At 44.7% G+C, this 20,024-nt stretch overlaps 1 protein-coding gene across 1 annotated transcript in view; it reads right to left on the reverse strand.

The window, feature by feature from the left end:
- Window positions 1–20,024, reverse strand: part of LOC136863776 (uncharacterized) — a 66,013-nt gene that overhangs the window by 25,221 nt on the left and 20,768 nt on the right. The window contains exons 5-7 of the mRNA XM_068226084.1: window positions 14,704–14,916; window positions 13,007–13,341; window positions 7,405–7,636 (exon numbers count right to left, since the gene is read on the reverse strand). Of these exons, the coding sequence (XP_068082185.1) occupies window positions 7,405–7,636; window positions 13,007–13,341; window positions 14,704–14,916 (780 nt within the window). The remainder of the gene's footprint in view (window positions 1–7,404; window positions 7,637–13,006; window positions 13,342–14,703; window positions 14,917–20,024) is intronic.

Raw genomic sequence — 20,024 nt, forward strand, 5'->3', positions numbered from 1 at the left:
ACAGCGTTTGCTACGGACTGGAATTTATACGAATACAACCGCGTGCCTTTCGGGCTCCCCACCGGAGCAGCTGTACTCACTAGGCTACTAGATAGGGTCTTCTCCGACATCAAATTCGAGTACTTATATCACTACTTAGATGATGTCGTCGTATTTTCAGAGACTTTTGAAGAACATCTAGATCATCTGCGAGAAGTTCTCGATCGCCTTCGTAAGGCTGGGTTAACTGTTAAGTTGTCCAAGGTTGCCTTTGCTAAGCCCTCTATGTCATTCCTAGGGCATATTGTGTCACCCGATGGGGTAGCAGTCGATCATTCTAGAACACAGGCCATCCGGGATTTTAAACCTCCCAAGGACATTAAAGGTATCGCCAGGTTCATTGGGATGGTGAATTTCTTCAGAAAGTTCATTCCTAACTTTGCTAATAGAGCGGCGCCATTAAACCTTCTTCGTAGGAAAGGCATCAAATTTGAGTGGGGACCTTCTCAACAAGCCGCTTTTGAAGATCTGAAATTAGCTCTCTGTAATGCCCCTGTCCTTGCTATGCCTGATTTCTCAAAGAAATTCATCGTCCAAACGGACGCGTCATCGTCAGCTGTAGCTGCAGTCCTTCTTCAAGAGACTGAACTAGGGAGGCGACCCATCGCCTATGCATCTAGGACTCTATCGGCTCAAGAAGCCAAGTATTCCATCTATGAGCTCGAAGGGTTGGCAGTCTTATTTGCCTTAGAAAAGTTCCGTCTCTATCTGGAACATGTCAAATTCGACCTGGAAACAGATAATCAAGCCTTAAGCTGGGTCTTAGGTAGGCCGCGTCGTACTGGTCGTATAGCCCGTTGGGCCATCCGTATTTCTGCCTTCCAATTTGATGTCAGGCATATTAGAGGTACCGAAAATGTTGTTGCCGATGGACTCAGCCGTATGTTTTCAGACGACGTTGAGAACCATGAACAGGTCGACAGTCCATCACCCCCCGAGTCCATGCTATCTGGTGTTAATGCCATCTTAACAGATGCTCCCATGCTTTTTAGGGACATTGAGAAATACCAACGTGAAGATCCGACGCTGGCTCCGATAATGGAAACCCTTTCTTCTGGGGAACATGTTGTCCCTTATGTTCTGAGGAATGGGGTTCTATGTTGCCCTTCGAGGCATGATAAGATGATGAAAGTTGTTGTTCCAGCTGTTCTTGTGCCTATGATCTTCAAGTATTATCATGAAACCCCATTAGGAGGGCATCTGGGTATCTTTAAAACTCGTGAAAAGATTCGTGAAATGTTCATCTGGAAAGGTATGGACGGTGAAATCCGTGAACTTGTAAAAGCTTGTAAATCTTGTTTGCTCAGTAAACCCACCATGTCCGCCAAGGTAGGCCTTTTGTCTTCGCATCAAGCATCGCGCCCCATGGAACGCCTGTATATTGACTATGTAGGACCATTCCCCCAGTCAAAGGGTAATGCCAACAAGTTCATCCTTGTGTGTGTAGATGGTTTTACCAGATTTTCCTGGTTATTTCCGACTAAGCTGGCTACCGCTCAGTCCACCATTACTTGCCTAAATTCTATTTTTGCTTCTTTTGGTCCGTGCCAATATATTGTATCTGATAATGCTAAGGCTTTTACATCTAATTTATTTCGTAAATTCTGTTTTGACTTATCCATCTCTCATGTAACTACTTCGGCGTATTACCCTCAACCATCTCTGGCTGAACGGGTTAATCGTAATCTCAGGTCCGCACTGATTGCCTATCATCATGATGATCATTCCAGGTGGGACACGTCCCTGCATTGGTTAGCTTTTGCTTTGAATTCGGCGGTTCATGAATCTCACAAGTTTACTCCAGCTTCTTTGATGTTCAAGTTTGTTCCCAACTCGCCGCTCTCTAACCTCTGGTCTCTGAGTGACATTCTACCCGAGACAATAGATCCGGATAACATTAAAGATCTTTGGAAGAAGGCTAAAGCCAATCTTAAAGTGTCTCATGAAAAGGTTAGGGAAAGGTATGATCGTGGACGGAGACCCACCCCTTTGAAGGTAGGTGACCAAGTTATGGTCAAGAATTTTGTTCCCGCGGGCAAGCTTGCCCCCAGATTTCATGGGCCTTGTATAATTCTCGATTTTCTCACGCCGGTTACATTGTTAGTAAGCAATCCAGCCACCGAGAGGATTTTTAGGGTTCACCTGTCCCAGGTGAAACCGGTGTAAATTTTGTGTCAACTTGCTTCATATAATTTGAAAGGAATATGAAGGTTATATTTTTTTTTGAGTTCAACTTTTAAGGCTTTCTGCCCCTTCTATAATATTTTGGTCTTATATGTAATCCTCTTGTAAAACCTTCCCCGATCCGTTAAACTGCCATTCTGTCCTTGCCTCGGCCATTAGCACGCTCCCGTCTCCTGCTTAATACACACTGTGGCTTGCCAAGATTAAATGCCATGGATATTTGCACGCCGCTAGTCCCTCTACCTCTCTACATGCCTGTGCCCTCAAAAGAAACATGATGGTCCAACACAATTCTGCCGCCTAGCTTTAATGTTTCAGTGCCCCCGCAGCCGCGCGGCGCTGTGCCGCGGTTGGGACCGAGGATGGGCCCCCTCGGCCCCAGCGAGGACGACATGTGCACGGCGAGCCGGAGCTCTCCTCCCGGCCAAGGCTGATGTGCGGCGCACGACCTGCTACTTGCCCGCAGCCTGTATATGTTCACCGCGGGCGCGGCGTGCTTCAACACCTCTGCTCCCCTCATAGTGCGGGCGAGCGGTATCTCAGGGTACTTGAGGGGTCCGAGCGGCCTCCTTTGGACGCAAGCCGCAAAGGCCGGTCTGGCCATCCCACTTCATCACCATCAACTACATGAACTGTTACTATAAGTAATGATTACACTTGGGAATTTCAACAGCAATATTTGGTGGACATTGCAAAATTTTTCATCACCTTGAAGTATTAAAAGTTAATCTTCAGAATTCAACTACTACAAACAGAAAGACTTTACTTCACTTGCAACAACAAATTTTGAAACTGAAACAAACCAAATAATTTTTTTTTGGCAATCAATCTTCATATCCACAGCATAACTTGGACCTTGTTTCAAACTGACTTCATGTGTCATCCCTGGAGGAACTTTTGGGGGGGGAGGTCTGTACCGGGCGGTACACCTCCACTCCGCTAATTTAAAATGTGCGCCTGTTGAAACTCCTCTGCTGGAGGAAGTCTGAACTTTATATACGCTATTAATTCTCTACTTTCTCAGAAGATGTCACCATGTGGAAAAATTTGAGTTTTTGAACTGTGTCATTTTTGATGTGTTTTTGTTTCGCTTGAAGTAAGAAGTGTGAACTTTCTCTTCTAGAGTACACTACTGAAGATCGACAATAGTGCACCCTAGTGCGAAGTGAAAGAACTTTTCTTGGAGAAAATTTAATTTCAAAAGTTTGTTCTGTGCTAAATTTCTTTCTGTCATTGTTTAAGTTGGCTATATTTTCCCCTTCCTTCTCCTTGTTTTGTATGTACCCAATCGCGAATTTCTTTACTTAATTTTCCACCAATAATGTGTTTCCTCTTCATCTTGTGTAGGGGTTTTCTCTTTTTCTCCAATAAAGAGTTTGTGGGAGGGTGTTTTCTTTCCCCTAACGCCTAGAACCGTCTGCGAGAGTATATAAACTGCTGATTTTTGGGTCTCTGCGCCACTTCTGTTCCATCTTTCAGTGTGTTAAGTACATAGCAGGGGGCGGGAAGCGCCTCTTTCTTCGGCAGCGGTCAACAACAAGGTAATGGCCGATTAATAACTTCTTTCTTTGCCAGCTCAGCAGTTTAACTTTCGGGGCGGGTTCTAAGCGTTCAACCATGTAACCTTTTCCTAAAATGTAAAAACAACTGGTATCTATTCTCTTTTGAAACTGCATATCGGGATAGAGAGTGCTTAACCCTCTCGAGCTCCCAATCATATTGTTTTGAGGTGAACTTATTTTTCTCAACCTATTCTTCCGTAATGTAAAGTAAATTGTTATTTTCTTAAGTCACCTCTGTAGTATGGGATTAGCCCTTGCATCCATGGCCTAGAGCCAAATTAGGTTTTGAAACTAGTGTATTAGGAGGGCAGTTCGCCTCCTCTCAAATTGTTATTTCAGAGGTCATTTAATTAACCTGCTTTTCATTCAATAGACCTCAGTAGATTGGGTATTCTACCCCTGTGTCTATGTCCGTTGAGGACAACTTGAAAGTTGAGTTTGGTGTGGCCTGGGAGAGGCTTAAATAAAAGAGCGAGTGGCTCTTTTGGACACTGAGTGTTGTATGCCTCGAGGAGGCTTTACTGTGCAATTTGGAGCAAGTGCTCCAGGGTTTGATTGGGGTCTTCTGCCCCCTTGTTGAAATGTGTATACCGTAAAGTTGGGCTTGTTGCTCAAGAATTGTGACCTCAGGGCTCGAAGCCCAAATTCTGTAATCTCTGTAATTGTACATTTCAAATTGTGTTCGGCTACTAAGTACCTGTTCTTTGTTATTACTTAATTTTGAAAAGAAAATATAACCTTGTTAAATTTTACAGTAACTTTGATTCCGTAGTTTGAGACTCATTCACGCCCGCACCTTCTTTCACCTCTACCTACCACCAAAACACGGTAACAATTATTATTATTATTATTATTATTATTATTATAGCTCCCTCTATGAATCATTAGTAGTGTGTTGGCCTCCGAATCCAAATATTGTGGGTTCAAACCTGACAGAATTACTCAGATTTATTAAGGTTGGAAGGGCCGTACGATAATAAGCCTCTGGTGATATGTTAAGTATTCTCCCAGCAAAATTAAATGCAATACTCAGTAATAGGTCGCCCTTTAGGTTTCTGGTTTCTCTCAGCTATCTAGTAGAGTGAAAGGAAACGTTGGATTTGCCACGCAGGCAGCCTGAATTGTGTCAAATCAAATAGCGTGAACACGGTAGCTGAGGCCATTCGATTGAAATATGTTATTATATTCATGAACCATCTTATGTTTCAAGATCCGATGTCTGAGATAGGAGGCAGAAGCTGATTATTAGAGAGTTCCATAAAATCATCGTAATTACAGTCTCAGCAAAAAATAAAAAATAATGTTACTGGATTTATGTTCCACTAACCACTTTTACGAGTTTCGGAGACGCCGAGGTACCGGAATTTAGTTCCGCAGGAATTCTCATACGTGCCAATCAATCTATCGACCAGAGGCTGAAGTATTTGAGCACCCTCAAATACCACCGGACTGAACCAGGATCGAACCTGCTAAAAACCTATCAGAAGGCCAGCGCCTGAACCCTCTGAGCCACTCTGACCGGCCAAAATGAAATAAAAATAGTAATTTCGAAGCTTCGTATTGGGTATATTGAATAAGTAGGCCCTACCTTATTTCTGTTGATGTTGGGTATTTATTCAAATCTGAATGGAGCATATATCATATAATATTTATTGCACAATACTTTGTCAATTTGCCGAGCATGTGGCTGTGCGGCTTGGGTCACGTAGCCGTCAGCTTGCATTCGGGAGATAGTGGGTTCGAACCCCACTGTCGGCAGCCCTGAATGTGGTTTTCCGTGGTTCCCCATTTTTACACCAGGCAAATGCTGGGGCTGTACCTTAATTAAGGCCACAGTCGCATCCTTCCCACTCCTATTCCATGGTCGCTATAAGACCTACCTGTGTCGGTGCGACGTTAAACAAATCGTAATTTTTCATTACGTCCTCTATATACAGTAATTTGTTTGTATGGTGGGTGGATAAGGGTTGACGTGAGAAGTTAACTCACTGAAACGGTTCCATGTGCTGTTATAAGCTCTTTTTCTTTCTGTGGGTACACAAGAAATATGTTGACCGGCTCGCTTAGAACAGCAACGTATTTGGGCCAAGGCCTAGATTTACCAATTCGAAACTGTGTACCACGTATCAAACAGCGTTCCCGAACGCAAAATGAAGAAGGATGACATTTTTTAAAATGCTATTTTTTCGGGGCGTCGACCTAAGAAGATCTTTTGCTCCTACTTTGCACCATATGTTGTGAACCGGCGTGTATTTGGAAATGACGGAAGTGTAAAGTGTTGAACATTAAGAACGACACAAACACCCAGCCCCCAGGCCAGGGATATTAATCATTTACAATTTAAAACGCTGACCCGGCCCAGAATCGAACCCAGGGCCGCCGGGTGACAGGCGGACGCGTTGCCCCCTACACCACGGCACCGGACGAGAAGGATGACAACAATACGCTGCAGTACAACCATACCCCCCTCACTCACCTTGGTTCTCCAAATGGAATGCTTGCCGCCGATACGTGACTTCTCTTTCGCATGAGGTTCAATCACGGCAGTTTTGCAAACCATCTCTACCAGACAGGAGTCCTAAACTCGCCTTACTCTTCCTGTGACCGTCAAGCAATCGCTCACCTCGACCCGTGCAATCTTTATAATGTGCTGCGGAAAAAATTACTAACAACTTTACTGTCAATCAACTTCTAACTACCACTCAACATCCAGTGCATTTTATCATCCCAACAACAAGAGGTGTAGAATGCAATCGCCATACTCTTAAAAGATACGGATTTAAGACTATAAAATCGGACGTGCTATATCATCGGAAAAAATAACTAAACATACTACAGTTGCAGTATTTAAATTTATTTCTCTCTCTCTGTGTGTATGTGTGTGTGTGTGTGTGTGTTTTCTGTAAGGATTCCGAACTATTCAAAACTACGAAATCCAATGTCCGCCTCTGTGGTGTAGTGGTTAGCGTGATTAGCTGCCACCCCCGGAGGCCCGGGTTCGATTCCCGGCTCTGCCACGAAAATTTGAAAAGTGGTACGGGGGCTGGAACGGGGTCCACTCAGCCTCGGGAGGTCAACTGAGTAGAGGTGGGTTCGATTCCCACCTCAGCCATCCTGGAAGTGGTTTTCCGTGGTTTCCCACTTCTCCTCCAGGCGAATGACGGGATGGTACCTAACTTCAGGCCACGGCCGCTTCCTTCCCTCCTCCTTGTCTATCCCTTCCAATCTTCCCATCCCTGCACAAGGCCCCTGTTCAGCATAGCAGGTGAGGCCGCCTGGGCGAGGTACTGGTCATACTCCCCAGTTGTATGCCCCGACCAAGAGTCTGAAGCTCGAGGACACTGCCCTTGAGGCGGTAGAGGTGGGATCCCTCGCTAAGTCCGAGGGAAAAACCGAACCTGGAGGGTAAACAGATGATGATGATGATGATGATGACGAAATCCAATTAAAATATTATAGAATAAAAAGCTCCGTTTTTATAAAGATCAAAATTTAAAGATAAATTAGATGTCACAAAGAGCGTACTAATTTCACCAGTATGTCAGACCATCGAAGGTACTTTCTGGAGCGAGCTTCAAGCTTTCATGAACTTTACTAGAATATTGTGGCTGACCAATACCTGGAGAGTGAGCTGGCGCACTTTAAGCATCTCGCGGAACAGGTTGCTAATGTAGTCCAGCTGACGGGGAGTGTAATGGGCGGCAGCAGCTGTAGTGTTGGCCATGGTACTGTTGGGACTGGCGCTAAAACTCAGGCGACGTGATCGAGTCGTAGCTGGAGGAGCCAGGTCCGTCAAGACGTCCTTCCATTTGGTGAGCAGCGCCACTTCCAGACGTTCTGACAACAGGTACCTGTGGCAATAGATAACAGAGACCACCAGTTAGAACCTCTGGCATCTTCGAGAAGTAAAATATTGAGGGGAAAACATACTGGTATTTGAGGTGTAATAGGGATATATGTTGCGCTTCATTAAAAAAGAAAACTACTTAAAATGAAAAAAAAAACTCCTTCTAAACCAGAAAAGAACGATGAAAGTAATAATAATCTTTACCTATTTTAAAGATAGTAAGACCCAGCCAACTTTGATCAAGGAGGTGGAAATGGACGTACAGGAGATGGGCATCACTTATGATTGATGAAGATATAGCCTACAAGAACGCAACCCACACAGGAAGAAACTAAAAGACCGCCAAGGTTTCCAAGAAAGGCGAAAGTTGAAGACAGTAAAGTCGTGGACGAACGAAAGAAAAATGCAACACCGGCAACGAATAGGGGAGCACTGGGCAAAGATCAAAGCCCAAAGAAGACAGCTGAAATAACGTAGTCCTTAGTATGCATGTACTAACAAATAATAATAATAATAATAATAATAATAATAATAATAATAATAATAATAATAATAATAATAATAATAATGACAATAATAATAATAATAATCATCATCATCATCTGTTTACCCTCCAGGTTCGGCTTTTCCCTCGGACTCAGCGAGGGATCCCACCTCTGCCGCCTCAAGGGCAGTGTCCTGGAGCTTCAGACTCTTGGTCGGGGGATACAACTGGGGAGAATGACCAGTACCTCGCCCAGACGGCCTCACCTGCTATGCTGAACAGGGGCCTTGTGGAGGGATGGGAAGATTGGAAGGGATAGACAAGGAAGAGGGAAGGAAGCGGCCGTGGCCTGAAGTTAGGTACCATCCCAGCATTCGCTGGAGAAGAAGTGGGAAACCACGGAAAACCACTTCCAGGATGGCTGAGGTGGGAATCGAACCCACCTCTACTCAGTTGACCTCCCGAGGCTGAGTGGACCCCGTTCCAGCCCTCGTACCATTTTTCAACTTTCGTGGCAGAGCCGGGAATCGAACCCGGACCTCCGGGGGTGGCAGCTAATCACGCTAACCACTACACCACAGAGGCGGACAATAATAATAATAATAATAATAATAATAATAATAATAATAATAATAATAATAATAATGTTGTTAGCTTTATGTCCCACTACGATCACGGTTTTTGGAGACACCGAGGTGCCGGAGTCTTGTCTCGCATCGATATTAATATTCTAATAGAATTATTGAGATTTTGATTATTACTACAGTACATACTAAATCGAAGGTATTCATCCCTGAAGTTGAAGTGTAAGTCAGTTTCGGACCATGTTGCTAAAACTTTGTAATGTGATATTCGTGATGCAAAGTTTGTCAGACTATGAGTTGATGCATCTCTTTTCTGGTACAACGCCAATGCAGGTGAGCTGCATTTACCATTTAATAATTTAATAATTTTAATGTTATTTGTTTTACGTCCCACTAACTACTATTTTACGGTTTTCGGAGACGCCGAAGTGCCGGAATTTAGTCCCGCAGGAGTTCTTTAACGTGCCAGTAAATCTACCGACACGAGGCTGACGTATTTGAGCACCTTCAAATACCACCGGACTGAGCCAGGATCGAACCTGCCAAGTTGGGGTCAGAAGGCCAGCGCCTTAACCGTCTGAGCCACTCAGCCCGGCATTTACCATTTAAACCATATAGCTGTCTTTCTTTAAATTTCTGTCAGCATCGGGAATCAAGCCCGGGTCCCCGAGGATGACAGTTAATGGTGCTAACCGTATGGACAACCAGGCTATCAAGCCAACCGAAAGTAATTCTCAGAAATAAATGCATCCAAAATGTTTGACAGAATATATATATATATATATATATATATATATATATTTGTACAAAATTGGTTCCACGTCGCACCGACACGGATAGGTCTTATGACAACGATTAGATAGGAAAGGGCTAGGAGATGGAAGGAATCAGCCATGGCCATAATTAAGGTACAACCCCAGCATTTGCCTGGTGTGAAGATGAGAAACCAGTGAAAACCATTTAAGGGCTGCCGACAATGGGCTTCGAACACACTATTTCCCGAATGCAAGCTCACAGCCGCGTGTCCCTAGACAGGAGACAGGAATATGACACTATCTTCTTAAGGGGACCAATGACTGAACTTTCGTGATTTAATTACAGAAAATCGATTTTCGGAATTATGGTTTAAAAAATAACACTGATCCTTCTACTATCAGAAAATGGCAGAATATTTCAAGTTCTGCCATTTTTGAAGGCCGTACGGACATTTCAACGGGTCGTAGTGTGGGTATCTCTGCCACGCCCACCTCGCACTGATAGCACTTGTTCGCATATTTTGGTAGTATTTTGCCGTTTCCGTTTGAATTTGGCTCCAAGGTTTGACAAATGACAGTGGTATGGTGTCAGCGCTTTACGATGTTCCACTGATTACCTCATAATCTAAAATACATAACAGGTACATTCAAAATTTCAGATGCCTTTTTCTCACTTTTCACTTTTTTTAGTGCTTTGCTTCCTGTGCTTTAGTTCTTGTCTGATTGATATGAAACTTTCTAGAATTATAGTAATAACTTATATCTTCACCAGGCGAGTTGGCCGTGCGGTTTGGGACGCACATGTGAACTTGCATCCGGGAGATAGTGGGTTCGAACCCCATTGTCAGCAGCCCTGAAGATTGTTTTCCGTGGTTTCTCATTTCCACACCAGGCAAATTTTGGGGCTATACCTAAATTAAGGCCACGGCCGCTTCCTTTCCACTCCTAGGCCTTCCCTATACCATCGTCGCCATAAGACCTATCTGTGTCGGTGCGACGTAAAACCAATTGTAATAATAATAATAATAATAATAATAATAATAATAATAATACCAATATCTTCAATTAACAAAACATAAAACATACTTATAAGGAATTTTGTTTGTTGATTGGAAAGAACGTTCCGTGCATTTCATTACGTCGGTATATTAAGTTTTCTCTAGAAATTAGCAAACCAGAAATTCAAAAATTTCCAGTCTGATGGATACTTGAAGTCACAGAAACCAAAATTGAGTCTCAGGGAACTTAACTCATAACTAAATATAGAAAATAATTGAAGATTGAATTAACCCACTGCTTTGAAACTTGATGTAATAGTTAGCATTTACTTTATGAATATGCTCACAAAATTTAATGCTATATCTGAAAAATTGTGGAAGTTGAAAATTTCAGTCATCAGTTCCCTTAGCCGCTACGTTACAAATTTCCAAGTTAAAGAATACACTGCAGTCGCCTGCTTAATGTAATTAAAGATTACAACCCAATGAACTCAGCAATGCAGACACTACAGGGAAAGCTGGAGACACAGTTAGATGGTACTACTGGGGGAGCCTCAAATCACAGGCCTAGAAACTGAGTATCCTGTGCAACTGCTAATTGAGACTTGTTCAGGTTTCCCTCATGTTTCTTGTACAGCACTCTTACAACCGCTTTCAGAATTTCTTTGACAGCAAGGAAGCAATTTTCCCTGGAGGAGGGAATGTTTCAGTTGATGGACCATTGCACTCTTCTTCATATGTGCAGCAGTCGGATTCTGTGTAGTTATGGGATTCGTTATATGCATGATGTCAGAACGGGCTTATGCGCCAGAGGTCCAAAAGTAACAGATTGATGGGGGATTCACTGCCGGTCTAAGAGGTGGGTATGACCACTTACAGTACTACACGTTCATATCTGACGTTCCTATAAATACCTGACACTCAAATAGTATTCAAAGTGGTCCAATTAGGAATTTGCACGTTCTTCCTCCTCATTGAGGTTATTTGGAATAATTTTGGAGGAGGTAAACCATAATCGGGTATTCTTTCTGAACCAAAGTCACTAGCAGTGGCTGCTGTTCTTTTACTTTTGACGACCACAAACACTGTAATCTCCAGTTCGTCATACTGATTATATGTGTAATACAAAGGTTACTGAGATGTGCATTTGTATCTGTAATAAAATAAATACAGATCAACCTCCTAGAAAAGATCGCTAGCAGGACGGGACTTAGGATCTCGAAGTCCAAGTTCATGATTAATGACAAACATGAACCAGAATTCATTGAAACAGAGATTGGATGGATTCAGGGGGTTAAAAAGTGAAAATACCTTGGTGAAATCATATAAGAGAACGGACTAGAGAAAGCTGCTGTAGGCGATGGTATCTTAAAAATTGAGAGAGCTTACAAACTTACTAAAAACATCTACAACAAAAAATGCATCTCATGGAGTGCTAAAATAAGGCATTACAAAACTGTAGTAAAAACAGAATGCCTATATGCCAGCGAATGCCTTTCCATGAATTAAAAGTTGTAGAAGCTGGAAATCCTAGACAGAAGAATAATACGGAAAATCTTGGGCCCAATGCGGATTGAAACCGGCTGGAAACTTTGGAACAACAATGAAGTCTACAAAAATGTGGAGAATATTTCAGAGACTATGAAAAAGAGAAGGTTATCATTTCTCAGACATTTGTAAAGAAGGGACAAAACCCGACTAACTAAAAAGTTATTCGACTACCTGTGGAACAAGAATACAACAACGGCATGGATTAAGGAAGTTCGTAAAGATCTAGAGAAGTACAACATCCAGGAAGTTCAGATGTTACACAGGATAACACTTCGGACCATGATTCAAAATTTGGAAGGATTTCGAGCCGAACGAACTGCAAAGACGGGAAGAGCCTGAACGGATGAACAGAAGAAACAGCACAGCGCCGTTATGGAGGAGGACTGGAGAAATAATAAACTTCAGTCAAAGCAAAAATGTAATTGTAGCGCGATCCTCAGTGGTCGATTCGCAAATAAAATAATATAAGTGAACTGAAAAATGGACTAGGGACTAAATTCTCTAAAAGCGGTCGATATTTTATGACAAAATAGCTGAAAATATGAATGGTCGTAACTAACCAATGTTTAATAACATTGATGCTTTCACGGCCCGTACTTGTAGACGTGATATGGGCTTTTGTGGGCTTATGTCGTGTCAAGAAAACAAGAAGTTCAGAAAACGTCACTCAGTGAACTTTGCTCCGCGCCTTCAGAAGAAAATTTCGATTGTTCACGAGGAAGACTTCTACAATGAACCTAAAGGGTTGGAACTTGCTTTCTTGACACGGCATGACCCTAACAGCCCACACCATGTCTACAACCAACGTTTGATTTCTCGTCAAATAATTATTATAGGACCACACTGCTGAAGACTTGTGAGCATACTCGCTGAAAATCTTGTATAATAATATAGTAGTATGTCACGAAGGTTTGAGTACTTCAAAATCATGGAATTATCAGATAAATTATGTTTAATATTTTCCTCCCTACTTAAAGAATTAGTCCTGAATATCAGATGTACCTCTCAGAATCTACGTCGTTGTCGGAGGGTAAAGCATCTATAGAAGACTCTTGGTGAAGACTCCTTAGGAAACCATCGAGTGAATCTGCGTCTGCCAGGTAATCCTCTTCTGTGTGATGCAGTCCTCCGAAGGCTGCATGCAACATCACATTGCACCATGGAAAGAAGTAAGACCGGTGTCTCTGCGTCCGAAGAGCCGTTACCAGCATGTCAAGCAGGCGGATCACATGGGTGGACAACATGTCCGGAGCCCATGCTAGTAGAGTGGCGTGTCTCTCCAGATGGAACCACAACAGTGTACGCACCATGTAGCGACTGACCACCTTCAGAAACATCTGAAAACACAAGAGAAGCCCCTAGACACCGCCTGCATGATTCAGAAAATACGTTAAATGGCGCGACTTCGTAGAAGCAAATTTCAGAGGAATACGAAGGCGCGGAAGTGGACTTGCCTAATAAGTGTGAAAATGTGTATAATAACGTGGTTGTGTTAAAAATAAATTATTTAAAAATAGGTTTGCACTTCTATAACATAATATTTAAAAACAGGTCTTCATTAACCTCTTCACACCCAAGAGCAGGTGAAGTGAAACTGTAACTCATGTACTACCGTTCTTATAATAGTCTAAGGAATCAAAAGTCGCATTAGATAAGTAAATAATAATAATAATTCCGTGTGATTATTGCCAGCCTATGCAAGTCAGACCCTACGATGAGTGTGTGCAGCATCATCCGTGTATGGGCAACTACGTGCTATTGTAGTCTAGTATAGTGTGGTGTGTAAGTTGTAGGGATTATGGGAACAGCACAAATATCCAGTCTCCGAGCCAAGCGATTTTTTATAATGTGCTTTACGTTGCACCGACACAGAAGTCTTTGGCGACGATATGATAGGAAAGGCCTAGGAGTAGGAAGGAAGCGGCCTTGGCCCTAATTAAAGTGCAACCCAAGCATTTGTCTGGTGTGAAAATGGGAAGCCACGGAAAACAATCTTCAGGGCTGCCGAGAGTGGGGTTCGACTCCACTACCTCCAGGGTGCAAGCTCACAGCTGCGCGTCCATAACCGCACGGCGAACTCTCCCGGTCCAAGGGAATTAGCCATTCAGATTAAAATCCCCAATCCGGCCGGGATTCGAACCCGGGGCCCTCTGAACCGAAGGCCACTACACTGACCATTCAGCCAAGGAGATCAACAGACAGTTTACTCATTTCTTACGACAGTTGTGATGGATATTACATATATGTGTGAACCCTAATATTTACATTGAATTACAATATTTTGCGATGTATTATTGGAAACAAATCTTAGCGAATGCAGCGAGCGAAGCATGAGAAAAGATATCTGAAGGTAACGTCAACCCCGACAAAAGAACACTAAAATATAAACCTTCTCCAAACCATCTTACGTCTATCCGTTATTTTGCTATTTATGAAGTTTTCCATCCGGCATCGTCTTCTGTTGGTGCAATCTGCCCTCAGTGGTTCGCAAAAGTGGATCCGTGGTTATAATTCACGGAATGCAGTCATTCAGTCACTGACCAAAAATTAAGAAGTGGAAGTGTGTACCTGGGGTCTGAAGATGTTATGTATTCAACTAATACGTCACAGACACATACCTTAGACTATTAAACCTGCGACCACTTATTTCATATTCATAAACCTCTTGTTACAGAACTCTTTGGTCTCCTTGGACTCACCTGTCTGTTGGTGAGCGGGGAGAAGCGACTGGAGCGGCCTCTCAGTTGGTACAAAACAGCTTCCACGATACTCAGGACTCGTCCAGGAACGCTGGTGGAGGAATAATGTGTGTTGAGAAGCAACTCTCCTGTTGGCAGCCAAATTTGCCACGTAGCTGTGCGGTCATCACAACGAACTGTAGGGTGAGGTGGACCTGGGACTAAATAAAAACCCTGAAAGAATGACAGGTTACATGAACGGAGACTAAGGAATAACAACATACATCTCTAAATTTCACAAAATATATCTTATTCATTAGTCTACAAAAAGGAGATAAATTATGTCGGGATAACAAATACACTGACTGACATAGCAAATGCAACACCAAGAAGGAGTGGTCAGAACTTTATGCCAATTGCAGGGTAGACTGACGTCACTGAGGTATGCTCATGATGTGAAATGCGCCGCTGTGCTGCGCACGTAGCGAACGATAAATGGGACACGGCGTTGGCGAATGGCCCACTTCGTACCGTGATTTCTCAGCCGACAGTCATTGTAGAACGTGTTGTCGTGTGCCACAGGACACGTGTATAGCTAAGAATGCCAGGCCGCCGTCAACGGAGGCATTTCCAGCAGACAGACGACTTTACGAGGGGTATGGTGATCGGGCTGAGAAGGGCAGGTTGGTCGCTTCGTCAAATCGCAGCCGATACCCATAGGGATGTGTCCACGGTGCAGCGCCTGTGGCGAAGATGGTTGGCGCAGGGACATGTGGCACGTGCGAGGGGTCCAGGCGCAGCCCGAGTGACGTCAGCACGCGAGGATCGGCGCATCCGCCGCCAAGCGGTGGCAGCCCCGCACGCCACGTCAACCGCCATTCTTCAGCATGTGCAAGACACCCTGGCTGTTCCAATATCGACCAGAACAATTTCCCGTCGATTGGTTGAAGGAGGCCTGCACTCCCGTCGTCCGCTCAGAAGACTACCATTGACTCCACAGCATAGACGTGCACGCCTGGCATGGTGCCAGGCTAGAGCGACTTGGATGAGGGAATGGCGGAACGTCGTGTTCTCCGATGAGTCACGCTTCTGTTCTGTCAGTGATAGTCACCGCAGACGAGTGTGGCGTCGGCGTGGAGAAAGGTCAAATCCGGCAGTAACTGTGGAGCGCCCTACCGCTAGACAACGCGGCATCATGGTTTGGGGCGCTATTGCGTACGATTCCACGTCACCTCTAGTGCGTATTCAAGGCACGTTAAATGCCCACCGCTACGTGCAGCATGTGCTGCGGCCGGTGGCACTCCCGTACCTTCAGGGGCTGCCCAATGCTCTGTTTCAGCAGGATAATGCCCGCCCACACACTGCTCGCATCTCCCAACAGGCTCTACGAGGTGTACAGATGCTTCCGTGGCCAGCGTACTCTCCGGATCTCTCACCAATCGTACACGTGTGGGATCTCATTGGACGCCGTTTGCAAACTCTGCCCCAGCCTCGTACGGACGACCAACTGTGGCAAATGGTTGACAGAGAATGGAGAACCATCCCTCAGGACACCATCCGCACTCTTATTGACTCTGTACCTCGACGTGTTTCTGTGTGCATCGCCGCTCGCGGTGGTCCTACATCCTACTGAGTCGATGCCGTGCGCATTGTGTAACCTGCATATCGGTTTGAAATAAACATCAATTATTCGTCCGTGCCGTCTCTGTTTTTTCCCCAACTTTCATCCCTTTCGAACTACTACTCCTTGGTGTTGCATTGTCACTGTCAGTCAGTGTATATTTGATACTCGCTTTGAAATTACCGTTCATCTAATGTGAAATCTACGGACAGAAGTTTAACTGCTGCACCATAGAAGTCTCCTTTGCGAGTTTTCACTCTCTGCAAGTCTAAAACTGGGAGTTTTTTTACTATTTCTTTTAAGTCACACCGACACAGATAGGTCTTATGGCGACGATGGGAGACGAAAAACCTAGGAATGTGAAGGAAGCGGCCGTGGCCTTAATTAAGGTACAGCCCCAGCATTTGCCTGGTGTGAAGATGGGGAAAACCACGGAAAACCATCTTCAGGGCTGCTGACAGTGGGGTTCGAAACCACTATCTCCCTGATGTGAGCTCACAGCTGCGCGCCCCTAACCGCACGGCCAACTCGCCCGGTAAACTGAGAGGTAAAATTTCATCTGGAAGGTGTAAATCTGATCACAAGGGCATTTTGTATTCCTTTTCTATAAACTCTGTTTGTTGTACAACTCCTAAGTCCTTTGCAATAGAACACTCAACTTTTCCAATGAGTTATTCAGGATGTCATTTCAATCCCTGTGCCATCTTATAAATGCAACTATGTACAGCAGAACAATTAAAAATATCGCATCTCTTGAGACGTGAAATATAATGAAGTCCACTTCGGGTATGTTCAGCTTTGTACAGTCAGCTGGACGCTTTATGTAACACGGCCCGCAGTTCCCACTCGTTATGTCAGTCGTGCATACTCTCCCTACTCTTCGTGAGATGCACTTGCATACAACCATGTGAAATTATGAGCACATGGCACGTTCGCACGTAGCGCAGTGGGACAGCGATAGGATACACAGTTCGTACAGGCGTGCACATTAATGGTGTCCCGACATAAACAATCAACACTGCCTCACTCCAGTACTGAAAAGGAGGGTAGGCAGTGAAGGGGTAGTGTTGAAGGCCACTCCAGTACCTAGAAGGAGGGGAAGGGAGTGAACGGAGAGTGGTGAAGGCACAGTGTGTGTATTCCGTGGCGGCCTACATTTCGTTATACTGTAACACTGTATGATGGCTCCTATCTTACCACAAGTGAATCGAGGTCGTATTATTGGCATGTGGGAGGCTCGCATGGTCCCCCAAGCAATAGCTGAAGCAATACCATGCAGTCTTAAGACAGTTTGGAGGTGGGTAGGAATAAGGCAAGAAACGAGGTGAAGAAAGATTTGACCGGGCGAGTTGGCCATGCGCTTAGGGGCGCGCGGCTGTGGGCTTGCATCCGGGAGAGAGTGGGTTCGATTCCCATTGTCGGCAAACCTGAAGATGGTTTTCCGTGGTTTCCCATTTACACACCAGGAAAATGCCGGGGCTGTATCTTAATTAAGGCCACGGCAATGTCCTTCCAACTCCCTGGCCTTTCCTATCCCATTGTCGCCATAAGACCTACCTATGTCGGTGCGACGTAAAGCCACCAGCCACAAAAAAAAAAAAAGATTGGTAGATCATAGGACACATAACAAGGCTCCTAGAAGAACTACTATCCGGGAGATAGTGGGTTCGAATCCCACTGTCGGCAGCTCTGAAGGTGGTTTTCCGTTGTTTCCCATTTTCACACCAGGCAAATGCAGGGGCTGTACCTTAATTAAGGCCACGGCCGCTTCCTTCCAGTCCTAGGCCTTCCATATCCTATCGTCGCCATAAGACCTATCTGTGTCGGTGCGACGGAAAAGCAAATAGCAAAAAAATACTATACTTCAATACATCCGCCGCTGTGCCCATTTCAATCACAACGAAGTCTTGTAGCGGGCTGTCTACATGTAGCAATGCGTGCGTTAAGCGAGAAGGTGGGTCAGTGTGGTCTTCAACACTATCCCTTCACTCCCTCCTCTCCTTACCAGTACTGGAGTGAGGCAGTGTTGATTGTTTACATCGGGACACCATTAATGTGCGCGCGTGTACCTACCACAATAGCTAAGTTTGGAATCCCACCGTGAACGACATTTTATGTTCCCGAATGAACACACTGTGAGGCAATGAGGCCGAGCTAACTTTGATTCTAAATGCTTCACTGTATTCTGTCATAACACATTCTTCACTGCTGGCTCTCGAACAACACGGCAATTTTAGCATTCGTGAGGCAGAGATTCGGTGTGGCATTTCTCTTAGGGCTGCTCAGAGATGGATTCAGCAGTGGCGAGTGTCAGGGGACATTGGACGTCTACCGGGCACTGGTTAATTTAATTTCGTGCGGCTATTTTTATAGCCGGGTGCAGCCCTTGTAAGACAGACCCTCCGATGAGGGTGGGCGGCATCTGCCATTTGTAGGTAACTGCGTGTTATTGTGGTGGAGGATAGTGTTATGTGTGGTTTTTGAGTTGCAGGGATTTTGGGGACAGCACAAACACCCAGTCCCCGGGCCATTGGAATTAACCAATGAAGGTTAAAATCCCCGACCCGGCCGGGAATCGAACCCGGGACCCTCTGAACCGAATGCCAGTGCGCTGACCATTCAGCCAACGAGTCGGACGGGCACTGGTCTAAAGCGGGTTTATACTAGAAAAGATAACAGGTTAGTCGAAACTTCACTGGAGAACCCGTTCTTAAACTCAGCGGAGCTCATGCAGGTGACCAATTTTCCAGGGCGTCCATACACGGTCCGTAAATTATTACGAGGAGCCGGACTCTATTGCAGAAAATCTGCCGGCAAGGAGTCTCTCTGATGACAAGACGTATTTCAGTTCGGCGGAGGTCGGGCTGGTTCATGTTTACAGGCCACGGGGAGCCCGACACGGCAAAACATACAGTATAACCAAGTGTTTACGCAGTGGCCGCTTATCTGTGTCGTGTTGGGGTGGATGTCGTCTGATGGGGCTGGAGTGCTTCATCAGATAGATGACAGTCACACATCGGACCAATATTTGCGCATTCTGCAGAATATTATGGTTTAGAGTGTGCGAGAGCGCTATCCAGATGAGGTAATACAGTTCATGCAAAACAACTCCTTAACCACACGAGCGGTCGTGTTCAGAGCAGGACCCCTTTGAACTGCTCAATTGGTTCCCTCGAGCCTCAGTCTTGAACCCCATTAAACTTAAGTGGGCAAGGTGGAAACGCCATATAAATAAACACTGGCCTCACCCTACCCCGCGTGTTTTGTGGGTCGTTATGTTGCGCATGGGAGGAGATCGCCCTCGGCGATTCAATGTTATGGCGGCTCCGTCATGTTGTTCAAGCCGATGGATACTCTACGAGGTATTAAGTCATGTCTAGAACAGACCTTTTCAGAACTAGCCTAATTAGAAGCACAATACTAGATTTTGCAATGAGAAGAAAAACACACGTATTTGGTTAAGGCAACAGTCCGAAAGTTTTAAAAAGTAATACGTAGAGTAGAACTTGAACACTCGTTCTCACCTTGACAGACGTGTGCGCTTCCTCAGAGCTAAATGGCACTCGCATGAACACGCCTAATATTGTAGAGTATATCATTTTCCTGTGCATACACAACCCATTTCGTTATAAGTGGTGGTGGTGGTGATTATTGTTTTAAGAGGAAGTACAACTGGGCAACCATCCTCCATTTCGTTATAAAGCGTTCGATGTGCCTGTAT

This window comes from Anabrus simplex, chromosome 2 (assembly GCF_040414725.1).
Source record: "Anabrus simplex isolate iqAnaSimp1 chromosome 2, ASM4041472v1, whole genome shotgun sequence".
Lineage (NCBI taxonomy): Eukaryota > Metazoa > Arthropoda > Insecta > Orthoptera > Tettigoniidae > Anabrus > Anabrus simplex.